General features: G+C 40.3%; 1 protein-coding gene across 10 annotated transcripts in view; it reads right to left on the bottom strand.

The window, feature by feature from the left end:
* ACAP2 (ArfGAP with coiled-coil, ankyrin repeat and PH domains 2) overlaps nucleotides 1-16,321 on the bottom strand; it is a 166,071-nt gene that overhangs the window by 77,489 nt on the left and 72,261 nt on the right. Inside the window, exon 1 of one of the 10 annotated variants that reach the window (XM_037733469.1) lies at nucleotides 1,274-1,297. The exons of the other annotated variants lie outside the window; for them this stretch is intronic. Within the exon in view, the coding sequence (XP_037589397.1) occupies nucleotides 1,274-1,279 (6 nt within the window). The 5' untranslated portion in view covers nucleotides 1,280-1,297. Of the gene's footprint in view, nucleotides 1-1,273; nucleotides 1,298-16,321 lie in introns of those variants that run through there. 10 annotated transcript variants of the gene reach the window in all.

The raw sequence follows: 16,321 nt of genomic DNA on the forward strand, positions 1-16,321 counted from the left end.
GCTGGAGTGCAGCAGCATGATCTCAGCTCACTGCAAACTATACCTCTGGGTTCAAGCAATTCTTGTGCTTTAGCCTTCTTAGTAGCTGGGACTACAGGTGTGTCCCACCACACTCAGCTAAGTTTTGTATTTTTAGCAGAGATGCGGTTTCGCCATGTTGGCCAGCCTGATTTCGAACTCCTGACCTCCCAAAGAGTTGAATTTGGAGGCGTGAGCCAGTGCGCCCAGCCACAATAATCTAGGTTATCTACCTTTAATTCTTCCATTAGTATGAAAAGTACATTGTTAATAAAGCAACAGTTCTGTCTCTGACTTGCCAATCTCAAGCCACAGCTACCTAATAGCTAATTTGTCTTTTTTTTTTTTTTTTTTTTTTTTTTTTTGGTGTTTTTTTTTTTTTTTGTTCTTAAAAGCCCTCCCTCATGGACAGCTAATTCTTTTCTATACTAAACTGCTACACAGAAATTCCTCAATTAGTCTACCGGTATCTAAGTCTCTAGTCTATACCTTCCCAGGAGAAAATGCACACCATTTATTTTCCTATCATAAAAAGTTTAAAAGCCACCAACAGAAAAGCTAAGGTTCACTTATATTTCTGGAAATTAACAGTATTATTCCAAGCAACATATGTATTACAAATAATCAAAAATGTCAGTTGACCAATCTGCGCATTATAAAATGAACTTATAAAAGTGCACAGAATAATATATAACTGTTTAAAACCAACAGCTCACACTAAAGTTATTCCTCACACATGTATGAACTCATTTAGAGCAACACTATCTCTGCTGTCTTCAGGAAAGGATGAAAGCTAAGATGCAAATCAAAGATGGCAGATCTAATCCAGAAAGGTTAGTAAAAGAATAGGCTATGTATCCATAAATAGCATTATCCCTGTTTCCTGTTCTTACAAATAAGGTGCCTTTTGCTCTAAGTAGACATTTTGTGGTTTAAAGTCCTTGTGATTTATTTAAATACTATTCAGGCCAGGCAAAGTGGCTCGTGCCTGTAATCCCAACACTTTGGGAAGCCAAGATGGGAGGATCACTTGAAGTAAAGCATTTGAGAACAGCCTAGGGAACATTAACAAAACTCCCTCATAACAAAAATTAAAAATAAAAATAAGCTACAATGAGAGGCAGAGCAATATGGCCAAACAGAAGCCACCACTGATTGATCTCCCTGCAGGAACACCAAATTTGACAACCATGTAATAAAAAGTACCTTCATAAGAACCAAAAATCATGTAAACAATTACAGTACATGCTTTTACCTTCATATGGCTGAAAAAAGCAGTGAAGAAGATAGAAAAGACAGTCTTGAATTGCTAACCTCAGCCTTCCCCCATCCGCTCGTAGCAACCACAGGGCACAGAGGAAGAATTTCTGGCGCGCATGGGAGAAGAGCACAGCAACTGTGGGACTACACCCTGGAACGCAGTGCTGCCAACCCCAGGCAGAACTCAGCCGATGAAAATGAATGGAGCATTTAGACCAGCCCTAGGCAGAGGACAATCACACAGCTTGGAAGTTGGAACTTGAGTTTTGGCAAGCCTCACCACCACAGGCCAAAGTGCTCCGAGGTCATAAATAACACTAAAAGGTAGCTAGATCACAAGGACTCTAACTCCTAGGCAAGTTAAAGTGCTGTGCTGGGCTCGGAGCCAGTGGACTTGGAGGGACATGGCCTAGTGAGATGCTAGCCGGTGTGGCTAAGGGAGTGCTTGTGTCACACATCCCCCAGCCATAGGCAGCAAGGCTCCCGGCTCCAAAAGAGATTCCTTCCTTCTCCTTGAGAAGAGGAGAAGAATAAACAGGACTTTGTTTTGCAACATAAATACCACCTCAAGCCACACTTGAATAAGGCATCAGGCAGAGTTGTGAGGTCCCCATTCTAGGCTCTAACTCCCAGATGACATTTTTAGACACACCCTGGGCCAGAAGGGAACCTGCTACCTTGAAGGGAAGGATCAAGTACTGAAGGAATTCATCACTTGCTGACTATAGAGCCCTTAGACCCTGAATAATCACGAGCAGTAAGCAAATAATACACACTGTGGGCCTCAGCTAAGACTCTGAGACATGCGGGACTCAGGTGTGAACCCAGCATATTCACAGCTATGGTGGCTACGAGGTGAGACTCCTTCTGCTTGAGAAAAGGAGGGGGGGGGCGAATAAAGGGAATTTTGTCTTGCAGCTTAGGTACCAGCTCAAACATAGTTGGGAAGAGCACTATGTGGGCTCCTGGGGTACCCGATTCCAGAGTACAATGGACAGTACCTCTGGACCTATCCTAAGCCAGAAGAGAGCTCACTGCCCTGAAGGGTGAGTCTCATGAATGGCAATATTCACGAAAAGCTGAGCCCTTGGGCCTTAAGTGAACAGGGATAATATTCACTTAAGAACATGTGGCAATACTCCCCATGGCCCTGTGTGGAGGTGGACACGTGGAGTGACCCCACTGCCTGGGGAAAGGAAAAGGAAAAATAGGAAGGACTCTGTCTTGTGATTTCAGTACCAGCTTAAACATAGTTGAATAGAGCCCCAGGGAAATTTCTAAGGTTTCTGATTTCAGGCCTTAGCTCCCAGACGGTATCTCTGTAACTCTGAACCTGTCCAGGGCCCAGAGGAATTCACCATCCTGAAGGGAAATACACAAGAATGGCTGGCTTCAGTCACTCTTGAAATATTAATTGTATATAGCCTGAAGGCTTAGAAAGAACACAGGTTGTAGGCAGGTAAAAGCTACAGTGGGACATGGGCAAGACACAGTGCATTGCTGGCCTCAGATGTGACCAAGTACAGTCTCAATGATGGTAGCAACAGGATTGCCGTGTCACTCCTCTCCAAGCTCCAGGCAGCTTAGCCAGAAAAAGAGAGACTGCATTCATTTTGGAGAAAGTAAGGGAAGAAAACAAGAGTCTCTACCTGGTAATCCAGAGAATTCTTCCAGATGTTATCCAAGACCACAGTATTAGTCCATTCTCACACTGTTATAAAGAACTGCCTGAGACTGGGTAATCTAGAAAGGAAAGAGGTTTAATTGATTCACAGTTCCACATGGCTGGGGAGGCCTCAGGAAACTTAAAATCATAGCAGAAGGTGAAGGGATAGCCAGGAACTTTCTTTACAAGGCAGCAGGAAGGAGCATGAACACAGAAGGAACTATCAAACACTTACAAAACCATCAGATCTCATGTAATGTACTCACTATCACCAGAAAACCATGTGGGAAACCACCCCCATGATCCAATGATCTCCACCTGGTCTCTCCCTTGACACATGGGGATTATTGGGGATAATACAAGATGAGATTTGGGTGGGGACACAAAGCCTAACTATATCAGCCACCAAGCTGGTATCTCTGTAAGTGTGCAAGAACTACAGCATTACTAGGCTTGGGGTGCCCTAATGCAGATATAGCTGTAGTGAACAAAAACTTTGATCACAACAACCAAGTAGTTTTGAATACTTGGCTAGCCTTCTCAAGAAGGATGAGTACAACAAGCCCAGACTATGAAGCCTACAATAAATACCTAAGTCTTCAATGCCTAGACATTGACAAACATCCACTAGCATCAAGACCATCGAAGAAAACATAACCTCATCAAAAGAACTAAATATGGCACCAGGGGCCAATCTCAGAGACACAGAGGTATATGACTTTTCAGACAGATAATTCAAAATAGCTGCTCTGAGGAAACTCAAATGAAACTCAAGATAACAGAGAAGAAATTTAGAATCCTATCAGATAAATTTAACAAAGAAATTAAAATAATTTTTAAAAGTGAAACAGAAATTCTTGAGTTGAAAAATGCATTTGACATTTAAAGAATTCATCAGAGTCTCTTAATAGCAGAAGTGATCAAGCAGAAGAAAGAATTCATGAGATTTATGAGCCTATTTGAAAATAGAGAAGGAAAAAGAATAAAAAAGAATGAAGCATACCTATAAGATCTAGAAAACAGTCTCAAGGGAGTAAATCTAAGAGTAACTAGCCTTAAAAAGGAGGTAGAAAGAGAGAGAGAAACAGAAAGTTTATTCAAAAGGACAATAACAGAAAATTTCTGAAACTGAGAGAAACATACAAATATTCAAGTATAAGATGGTTATAGAATATGAAGTAGATTTAAACCATTATTAGTTTAATAATCAAACTCTCAAAGACTAAGGATAAAAAAGAATTCTAAAAGCAGCACAAGAACAGAAACAACACAATCGAGCTCCAATGCATCTGGCAGCAGACTTTTCAATGGAAACCTTACAGGCCAGGAGAGACCATCATGACATATGTAAAGTCCTGGCAAAAAAAATTTTTACTCTAGAGTAGCATATGCAACAAAAATATCCTTCAAACATGAAAGATAAATAAAGGTTCTCCCAGACAAACAAAAGTTGATGAATTTCATCAACATCAGACCTGTCCTACATGATATGCTACAGGCAGGTTCTTCATTCTGAAAAAAAAAAGGATGTTAATGAGCAAGAGGAAATCATTTGCAGGTGCAAGGCTGACTGGTGACAGTAAGTACACAAACAAACACGGAATACTGTAACACTGAAATTGTGCTGTGTAAACTACTCCTAAGTAGTAATAGAAAGATGAAAAGATAAACAGACCAAAAATAATAAGTATAACTTTTCAACAGAGACAATACAATAATATACAAATAGAAACAGCAAAAAGTTACAAAGTGAGGACACAAAGTTAAAGTATTGTTTTTTTGTTTTGAGACAGAGTCTCACTCTGTCACCAGGCACCAGGCTGGAGCACAGTGACGTGATCTTGGCTCACTGCAACCTCCGCTTCCCTGGTTCAAGCAATTCTCCTGCCTCCAGAGTAGCTGGGACTACAGGCCCGCACAACCACACCCAGCTAATTTTGTATTTTTTAGTAGAGATGAGGTTTCACCATGTTGGCCAGAATGGTCTCAATCTCTTGACCTCGTGATCTGCCCACCTCGGCCTCCCAAAGTGCAGGGATTACAGGCGTGAGCCAAGTATTGAATTTTTATTAGTTTTCTTTTTGTTGGTTTGTTTATGCAGTCAGTGTCGCATAAACCATAAGGTACTATGTGCAAGCCTCATGATAATCTCCCATCTACAAATAAGGGATAAACAAAAAATTAAAAGTAAGAAAATAAAACCTAACAGCAGAGAAAATCACCTTCACTAAGAGAAAGACACGAAGAGAAGATCACAAAACAACCAAAAAACAAATAACAATATGGCAGGAGTAAATCCTTACTCATCAATAATAATGCTGAATGTAAATGGGCTATAATCTCCAATCAAAAGACAAAGAGTGGCTGAATGGATAAAGAAACAATCTGTTGCTTGTAAGGGACACATCTCACCTAAAGAGACACATATAAACTGAAAATAAAGGAATGCAAAAGGATATTCCATGCAAATGAAAACCAAAAAGGAACAGAAAAAAAAAAGACAAAAAGTAACAGAAGTCACTATATTTATATCATACAAAACAGACTTCCAAAAAAAATTTTAAGAGACAAAGAAGGTCATTATAATAATAAAGAGTTCACTTCAGCAAAAGAACATAACAAGTGTAATTATATATGTACCAAATACTGGTGCACCAAGATATAAAGCAAATATTATTAGCACTAAAGGGAGAGATAAACCCTAATATAATAATAGCTGGAGACTTCAAAACCCCACTTTCAGCATTGGATAGATCATCCAGACACAAAGTCCACAAGGAAATATCAGACTTAATCTGCATTACTGGCCAGGTACAGTGGCTCTCGCCTATAATCCCAGTACTTTGGGTGGCCAAGGCAGGCGGATCACCTGAGATCAGGAGTTTGAGACCAGCCTGGCTAACATGGTGAAACCCCATCTCTACTAAAAATACAAAATTAACAGGGTGTAGTGGCACATGCCTGTAATCCCAGCGATTTGGAAGGCTGAGGCAAGAGAATCATTTGAACCCAGAAGGTGGAGGTTGCAGTGAGTCAGGATCATGCCCTGGACTCCAGCTTGGGTGACAGAGCAAGACTCCATCTCAAAAAAAAAAAGAAGAAAAAAAAAATCTGCACTAGACACCAAACAGACCAAATAAATATTTAAGAATATTTCACTGAAGGAGTGTAGAACACACATTTTTCTTCTCAGCACATGAATTATTCTCAAGGACAGACCATATGTTAGGACACAAAACAAGTGGTAAGAAACTAAAAAAAAAAAAAAAACCAAATAATATCAAGTATCTTCTCTGACCTCAAAGGAATAAAACTGGAAATTAATAATGAGGAATTTTGGAAACTACATAAACATATGGAAATTAAACAATATGCTCCTGAATGACCAGTGGGTGAAAGAAGAGATTAGGGAAGAAACTGGGCCACGCCCAGTGGCTCACAGCTATAATCCCCACACTTTGGGAGGCCAAGATAGGTAGATCACCTGATACCAGGAGTTTGAGACCAGCCTGGCCAACATGGTGAAACCCCGTCTCTACTACAAAATACAAAAATTAGCCAGGTGTAGTGGCATGCACCTGTAATCCCAGCTACTCAGGAGGTTGAGGCAAGAAAATGGCTTGAACCCACAAGGCAGAGGTTGCAGTGAGCAGAGATCACACCACTGTACTCCAGCCCAGGTAACAGAGCAAGACTCCGTCTCAAAAGAAAAAGAAACTGAAAAATTTACTGAAGCAAATGATAATGGAAACATAAAAAGCCAAAGCCTATGGGGTACAGTAAAAGCAGAATTAAGAGGGAAGTTTATAGCTGTAACAGCCTACATAAAAAACAAAAAAAACCTTCAAATAAACAACCTAATGATGCACCTTAAAGAACTAGAAGAGCAAAGGGAAAACAAGCCTAAACCTAAAGTTAGCAGAAGAAAATAAATAAAGATCAGAGCAGAAATAAAAGAAATTGAAAAGAAGAAAACAATACAAAAATCAACAAAACAAAAAGTTGGTTTTTGAAATGATTAAAAAACTGACAAACCTTTAGCCAGACTAAAAAAAAAAGAGGGAAGACCCAAATTAAAAAAAAAAAATCAGAGATAAAAAAGGAAACATTATAACTCATACTGCAGAAATTCAAAGGAACATTAGAGGCTACTATGAACAATTATGTGCCAACAAATTAGAAAACCCAGGCTGGAATGCAATGGTGCAAATCTCTGCTCACTGCAACCACCACCTCCCAGGTTCCAGTGATTCTACTGCCTCGGCCTCCCAAATAGCTGGGATTACAGCCATGCTCCACCACACCCAGCTAATTTTGTATCTTTAGTAGAGATGGGGTTTCTCCATGTTGGCCAGGCTGGTCTTGAACTCCAGACCTCAGGTGACTTGCAAACCTCAGCCTCCCAAGGTGCTGGGATTACAGGCGTGAGCCACCGAACCTGGCCTCTACCCAACATTTAAAGAAGATCTAATACCAATCCTACTTAAACAATTCTGAAAAACAGCAAAGGAGGGAATACTTACAAACTCACTCCATGAGGCGAGTTATTACCCTGATACCAAAATCAGACAGAGATGCATAAAAAATAACCACACACACACAAAACTACAGGCCAGTATCTCTGATAAACATTGATGAAAAAATCCTCAACAAAATATGAACAAACTGAATTAACTAACACACTAAAAGGATTACCAACTGGGATTTAATCCAAGAATGTAAGGATGATTCACACAACATATGCAAATCAATTAATTTGATACATAGAATTAAGGACAAAAACCATATGATGATTTCAATTGATGCTGAGAAAGCATTTGACAAAATTCAACATGATAAAAACTCTCAAAAACCTGGGTATAGAAGAAACATACCTCAACATAATAAAGCCTATATACATCAGACCCAGAGCTGGTGTAATAGTGAATGGGAAAAAACTGAAAGCCTTCTCTAAGATATGGAAGAATACAAGGATGCCCACTGTCACTACTGTTAATCAACATATTATGAAAGTCCTAAGCTAAAGCAATAAGAAAATAAAAAGTATCTAAATTGGCAAGAATAAAGTCAAATTATCCTTGTTTGCAGATGATACTACCTTACATTTGGAAAAACCCAGACTCCACCAAAAAGACTATTACAACTGATAAAGTCAGTAAAGCTGCAAGATACAAAATCAACGTACAAAAATCAGTAGCATTTCCATAGGCCTGAACAACGAAGAATCTGAAAAAGAAATCAAGGAAGTAATCCCATTTACAACTGCTACAAATAAAATTAAATACTCAGCAATTAATCATGAGATCCTGACATCTGCAACAACGTGGATGAAACGAGAGGTCGAAACTAGAGGTCGTAAGTGAAATAATCCAGGCACGGAAAGATAAACCTTGCATGTTCTCACTTATTTGTAGGAGGTAAAAATTAAAACAACTGAACTCATAAAGAGTAGAATGATGGTTACTAGAGGCTGGGAAGGCTAGGTGGAGGAAGGTAGGGGGACATGGGGCTGGTTAATGGGTACAAAATACAGTAAAAAAGATTGAATAAGACCTAGTCTTCGCTAGCACAAGGTGACTACAGTCAAAAATAATTTAATTGCACATTTTAAAATAACAAGGTGTATAATTGGATTGTTTGTAACACAAAGGATAAATGCTTGAGGGGTTGCATACCCCATTTACCCCGATACAATTATTACACATTATCAAAATATCCCGTATCACGTATCCCCTAAATATACACATCTACTATGCACCCACAGGCATTTTAAATAAAAAAAAATTTTTTTAATATTGTTTTAAAGAACAAAATTAACAGGGCATTGTGGCATGCACCTGCCATCCAGAGGAGGGAAAATTCCCTGAGCCCAGGAGTCCGAGGCTGCAGTGAGCTATGATCATGCCCCTGCAATCCAGCCTGAGTGACAGAGAGAAACCTTGTCTCTAACAACACACATAACTATTACTCATCATTACCACAGCACTCTCTTCTGATGATTCTCCATGACATAATCATTCCTGTCCTTTCCAGAATCTATAGAAAAGGGCAATGACATGGCTGTTGCCACTATAGATTCACTGGATCTTTTGGTTAATCTCATCAGGCCTATAATAGGCCTAAAATCAATGAAGAGGACTCTTCTTTGCAATCATCAGGAATCGGTCCCAATATGTAAATGAATATTACTTAGTCCACTCTACTTCCTCTGCCTGTAGTAATCTCTCTTTTTTTTTTTTTTTTTTTTAAAGACAGTGTCTCACTCTGTTGCCTAGGCTGGAATACAGCAGCGTAATCTTGGCTCACTGCCACCTCCGCCTCCTGGGTTCAAGCAATTCTCCTACCTCAGCCTTCTGACTAGCTGGGATTACAGGCATGTGCCACCAAATCCGACTAATTTTTGTATTATTAGTAGAGACGGGGTTTCACCATGTTGGTCAGGCTAGTCTCGAACTCCTGACCTCAAGTGATCCACCCACCTCGGCCTCCCAAAGCACTGGGATTACAGGCGTGAGCTACCGTGTCCCACCCCTCTACCTGTACTAATCCCGTTTCTCCAAACCCTTTCTTCCTTCTTCTAAGGCAGTAGCTCTCCACTGGCTTTCTGTCAAAATCACATGGAAAGCTAAAAGAAAATACAAAGACCCAATCTTGTTGAAGAAACATAGGCTGCTTGTATATTTTTGGCAAATTTGCTAGATGATTCTATCACACAAACATTGGTACCAAACTGCTCTACTCAGGGGTTCTCAAATTGGTTGCACATTGAAATAACTTGGGCAACTTTTAAATACACAGACACTGCAATAATTAGAAACACTGTTGAGACTCCAGAATCAGTATTTTAAAAGCTTGCCAGGCGTGACCGAACATCATCTACATTACCTGGGAGCTGGTTACAACTACAGAATCTCTAGAACCACCCCAGTCTTGTTAGAAGTGCAGAATCTGAATCTGCATTTACCAACATCTCCAGGTGGCTTATTTACAGGGAACAATCCACTGTTTCTTCAACTGGGCTGCATACTGGCATGACCTGGGGAGCTTTAAAAATTACTAATGCCTGCTTCTTATTCACAATCTGGTTTTAATTAGCCTGTGTTGCAACCTGGTTCATCCACTACCACTTTGCTGAGAATTCATCAAAGGCAGCTAAATCACTAAGTCACATTCACTAACGTTAAAAGGACGGACCACTCTTCAGGGTGTGTCATGGCAGATACAGTCCCCATAAGTGAGCAAAAATAAAGAAGGCCTTTAGAACAGTCATCAGCACACTTTTTCCGTCAAGGGCTAGATGTAATAAGTATTTAAGCTTGTGGGTCATGTGGCCTCTATCACAACTACTCAACCCTGCTGCTATGGTGTAAAAGTAGCCACAGACAATACGGAAACAAAAGAGCATAGCTGTGTTCAAATAAAAAATTTATATGTACATCTGCCTCCACCCAAAAAAAAAGGCAATGGGCTGGATTTGGCCTGCAATGCATGGCTTGCCAAACTCTCAACAGTGGTTCTCAAATGTTACAATACATTCTGATGTATTGTAACACTGAACCTGGAAGGCTTGCTCAAACACAGATTACAAACTTACAGTTTCTGATTCAGCAGATCTGGAGGGAGCTCTGAGAATCTACAGTTCTAACAAGTTCCCCGGTGATGCTGATACTGCTGGTCCAGGCACCACTAGTTAAGGATCACTTACCTCAAACATTACTAGTGGTTCTCAAACTTTACTGCATGTCAGAATTACCTGGGAAGATTTTTTTTAATTCTATGCTACACTTCAAATGACAAAAATAAAACTCTGGGGGAATGTGGACCAGTTTACTATTGTCAAGCTTCCTAACACTGTGTCCTGACACACAGATCAGGTATTGAAAGGCTACCTATATATATGACCACCACCAATTCCTCCCATCCCTGCATGTGGATGCCACTCTCCCACTTACACAGCAGAGTTTATTTTCCTTATCCTGAATCTGGGGTGGCTCTGAGTCTTACTTTGATCAAAAGGATGTAGCAGAAGTGATGCAATGTGACTTCTAGGCCCAGGTTTTAAGAGACCATGTACCCACTGATTTCACATTCGTGAAGGCCAACTATCACACTAAGAAGTCTGACTAGCTGGGCACTGTGGCTCACGTCTATAATCCCAGCTCTTAAGGAGGCAGAGGTGGGAGGATAGCTTGAGCCCAGGAGTCCGTGACGGGCCTGGGCAATATAGCGACACCCCATTTAATAAAAAAAAAAAAAGGAAGTGTGACTAGCCTGCTGGGAAGAGAGGTCAAATGCAGAGAGAAGTCCTAGAAGATGAGAGACTCCAAAGGGTGAAAGCAGCTTAGCCAACGCCAGCCACTCCAGCCACTCTAGCTAAGGTAGCAGACATGCTGACTCTTTCAACCACAGTCAAGCCACCCAGCCAACACCAACTAGAGCAGAACAAGCTGATCCCTCCAAGCCCCACTTGGTGGTTGTTTCAAGTCACAAAAGTTTTGGGGCAGTTGTTAAACAGTCAAAGTTACTGATGAGCTGTTGACAGCCATATTTAAGATATTGATGTTTGTAAGTTTTTACAGTGATTTTTAAAGCTGCCAACTACTTAGTATAATTCCAAAATCTACAACTGACAAAATTACATTTTGATACTATTTGTATGACTCTGTTAACTCTCTAGATTTTTGTTTTTGTTTCTGAGACTGAGTCTTGCTTACACCCAGGCTGGAGTGCAGTGGCACAATCTCAGCTCACTGCAACCTACGCCTCCTGGGTTCTAGCGATTCTCCTGGCTCAGCCTCCCAAGTAGCTGGGATTACAGGCATGCGCCACCATGCCTGGCTAATTTTTGCATTTTTAATAGAGACAGGGTTTCACCATGTTGGCCAGACTGGTCTCGAACTCCTGACCTCAAATGATCCACCCATCTCGGCCTCCCAAAGTGCTGAGATAACAAGCGTTGTTATCCCAGCCACTGTCTGTAAATTCTGAAGGTAGTAATTATGACTTTGCCAAAGCTATATTCTTCCTCCTGCATTCCTATTTGAATCATCCAAAACTATTTATCATTTTTCTAGTCACAATTTATGTGTTATCATTTCATGTTCCTATTTTTCACATTTTTCCAAATAACCATGAAGGTATACATACTTGTTTCCATAGCATTATCATTTAGTATTACAGATTCCTATTAGAATACAATTGTTTTCATTATTTTTCAATTGATACTTCATTTTTATTTATCATTGGCTTTTGGTGTAAATTAGCTAAACTCTTAATTCTATGCTAAATTTCATTTATAATTCCTATTCAAAAAAAATTTCTAAAGAAATTGAGTATACATAAAACATTTTAAATACATTGTAGGCCTTTAGAGATTCAAAAATTTTTTTAATCTGATTTTCTGATCATACATAATATTTATGGCATTGACTAAATGTTTTCTTTACTAAATGCCTTATTTTTAATTTCACTTTTATTTTAGGTTTGGATACATGTGCAGGTTATATAGGTAAACTCATATAGGAGTTTGACGTACAGATTATTTCATCACCCACATAATAAGCATAGTACTTAATAAGTTATTTTTGTCTAATCCTCTACCTTCTCCCACCCTCCACCCTCCACCCTCAAGGGCTCCAGTGACAGTTATTCCCCTCTTTGTGTCCATGTGTTCTCATTATTTAGCTCTCACTTATAAGTGAGAACATGTAGTATTTGGTTTTCTGTTCCTATGTTAGTTTGGATAATGGCTTCCAGCTCCAACCACGTTCCTACAAAGGATATGATTGCATTCTTTTTTTATGCCTGCACAGTATTCCACAGTGTATTTTCTTTATCCAATCTGTCGTTGATGGGCATTTAGGTTGATTCTATGTCTTTGCTATTGTGAATAGTGCTGCAATGAATAGTTGTGTGCATGTGTCTTTACGGTAGAATGATTTTTACTCCTCTGGGTATATACCCAGTAATGGGATTGCTGAGTTGAATGGCAGTTCTGCTTTTAGCTCTTTGAGGAATCACCACACTGCTTTCCACAATGGTTGATCTAATTTACACTTCCACGAGCAGTGTATAAGCATTCCCTTTTCTCCACAATTTTGCCAGCATCTGTTATTTTTTGACTTTTTAATAATACCTATTCTGACTGGTATGAGATGGAATCTCATTGTAGTTTTGATTTGCATTTCTCTAGTGATTAGTGATACTCAACATCTTTTCATATGCTTCTTGGTGGTATATGCATTCTTTTGAAGTGTCTGTTCATGTCTTTCGCCCACTTTTTAACTGGGTTATTTGCTTGTTAATTTAAGTTCCTTACAGATTCTGGATATCACAGCATTGTCAGATGAATAGTTTGCAAATATTTTCTCCCATTACAGTAGTCTGTTTACTCTGTTGACAGTTTCTTTTGCTGTGCAGAAGCTCTTTAGTTTAATTAGGTCCCATTTGTCAATTTTTGCTTTTGTTGCAATTGCTTTTGGCATCTTTGTCACTGTATCTTTGCCAAGGCCTATGTCTTCAATGGTATTTCCCAGATTTTCTTCCAGGGTGTTTATAGTTTTGGATTATACACTAGAGTCTTTAATCCATTCTGAGTTGATTTTTGTATACAGGGTAAAGAAGGGGTCCAGTTTCAATCTTAAGCATATGGCTAGCCAGTTATCCCAGCACTATTTACTGAATAGGGAGTCCTTTTCTCCATTGTTTGTTTGCAGCCTTATTTCTGAACTTTCTTCTCTGTTCCACTAGTCTATGTGTCTGTTTCTGTTCTAGTACCATGCTGTTTGGTTACTATGGCCCTGTAGTATAGTTTGAAGTCTGGGCCAGATGTGGTGACTCATGCCTGTAATCCCAACGCTTTGGGAGGCCAAGGTGGGTGAATCACTTGAGGTCAGGAGTTCAAGACTAGCCTGGACAACACGGTGAAACCCCGTCTCTACTAAAAATACAAAAAATTACCGAGGCGTGGTGGTGGGCACCTGTAATCCCAGCTACTCAGGAGGCTGAGGCAGGAGATTTGCTTGATACTGGGAGGTGGAGGTTGCAGTGAGCCAAGAGATTGAGCCACTGCCTGGACAACTAAAGTGAAACTCCGTCTTAAAAAAATAATAATTTGAAGTCTGGAACGTGATACCTCCGGCTCTATTATTTTTTAAATTTTTTTTTTGCTTAGGATTATCTTGGCTATTCGAACTTTTTGATTACAAATGAATTTTTTTTTAAGTTGTTTTCTAGTTCTGTGAAGAATATCGTTAGTAGTTTAATGGGAATAGCTCTGAATCTGTAAATTGCTTTGGGCTGATTTTAACAGTATTGATTCTACCTATCCATGAGCATTTAATGTTCTTCCATTTGTTTGTGTCATCTCTAATTTCTCTGAGCAGTGTTTTTAATCCTTATTATAGAGACCTTTCACCTCCCTGGTCAGCTGTATTCCTAGGTATTTTATTCTTTTTGTGGCAGCTATCAACAGGATTGTGTTCCTGAGCTGGCTCTCAGGTTAGATGTTGGTGTACAGAAATGCTACTGATTTGAGGCCAGGCGCGGTGGCTCACGCCTGTAATCCCAACACTTTGGGAGGCCAAGTCAGGTGGATCATGAGGTCAGGAGACTGAGACCATACTGGCTAACATGGTGAAACCCCAACTCTACTAAAAATTAAAAAAAAAAGTAGCCAGGTGTGGTGGTATGCGTTTGTAGTCCTAGCTACTCAGGAGACTGAGGAAGGAGAATCGCTTGCACCCGGAAGGCAGAGGTTGCAGTGAGGTGAGATTGCGCCACTGCACTACAGACTGGGCTGCAGAGCGAGACTTTGTCTCAAAAATAAAAAAGAAATGCTAAAGGCCGGGCGCGGTGGCTCAAGCCTGTAATCCCAGCACTTTGGGAGGCCGAGGCGGGTGGATCACGAGGTCAAGAGATCGAGACCATCCTGGTCAACATGGTGAAACCCCGTCTCTACTAAAAAAATACAAAAAATTAGCTGGGCATGGTGGCACGTGCCTGTAATCCCAGCTACTAAGGAGGCTGAGGCAGGAGAATTGCCTGAACCCAGGAGGCGGAGGTTGCGGTGAGCCGAGATCGCGCCATTGCACTCCAGCCTGGGTAACAAGAGCGAAACTCCGTCTCAAAAAAAAAAAAAAAAGAAATGCTACTAATTTTTATATGTTGATTTTGTATCCTGAAATTTTGCTGAAGTTGTTTAGCAGCTGAATGAGTTTTTGGGCTGAGACTATAGGGTTTTCTAGATGTAGCATCACATCGTCTGCAAACAGGGATGGTTTGACTTCCTCTCTTCCTATTTGGATGTCCTTTATCTCCTTCTATTGCCTGACTGCCCTGACCAGGACTTCCAATACTACGTTGAATAGGAGTGGTGGGGGAGGGCATCCTTGTCTTATGCTGATTTTCAAGAGGAATGCTTCCCAAAAAAATGATTTTTTGTTTTTGAGACAGTCTTCCTCTGTCGCCCAAGCTGGAGTGCAGCAGTGTGATCTCAGCTCACTGCAACCTCCACCTCCCAGGCTCAAGAATTCTCATGTCTTAGACTTCCAAGTAGCTGATTATATAGATTATACAGGCACATACCACCAAGCCCAGCTAATTTTTGTATTTTTAGTAGAGATGGGGTTTTGCCATGGCCAGGCTGGTCTCAAACTCCTGGCCTCAAGTGATCCACTTGCCTCAGCCTCCCAAAGTGCTCGGATTACAGGCATAAGCCACTACGCCCAGCCCAAAATTCTGAATTTTATAATCTTTCAATAAAATTTACATTGAAACATTTTAAGAATGCAAAATTACACATTCATACAGAAAAATACTTGTACTCTAAGCCTCTGCAAACACAAAATAAGACACAATTTTATGAGATTAGTTACAATAATATCAGATCAAGAAGCTAACTACAAGATTATTCAGTCAAGAGCTATAGCCAGAATGGCGCATACAGTAGCAGAATTATATAATGTACCAGCCTACAAGAAAAACTGTCAAGAACTTTGTTAATTTCCAAAGCAGCAAAAGAAATAGAAAAGGTGCCACATTTCAATAACAGAATAACATTTTATGGCATGCCTGATAAACACAGCCATAATGACCAATCCTAAATACTGTATCAAAAATTTTTCGGCCGGGCGCGGTGGCTCAAGCCTGTAATCCCAGCACTTTGAGGGGCCGAGGCGGGTGGATCATGAGGTCAAGAGATCGAGACCATCCTGGTCAACATGGTGAAACCCTGTCTCTACTAAAACTACAAAAAAATTAGCTGGGCATGGTGGCGCGTGTCTGTAGTCCCAGCTACTCAGGAGGCTGAGGCAGGAGAATTGCTTGAACCCAGGAGGCGGAGGCTGCGGTGAGCCGAGATCGCGCCATTGCACTCCA

This window comes from Cebus imitator, unplaced genomic scaffold (assembly GCF_001604975.1).
Source record: "Cebus imitator isolate Cc_AM_T3 unplaced genomic scaffold, Cebus_imitator-1.0 Scaffold529, whole genome shotgun sequence".
NCBI lineage: Eukaryota > Metazoa > Chordata > Mammalia > Primates > Cebidae > Cebus > Cebus imitator.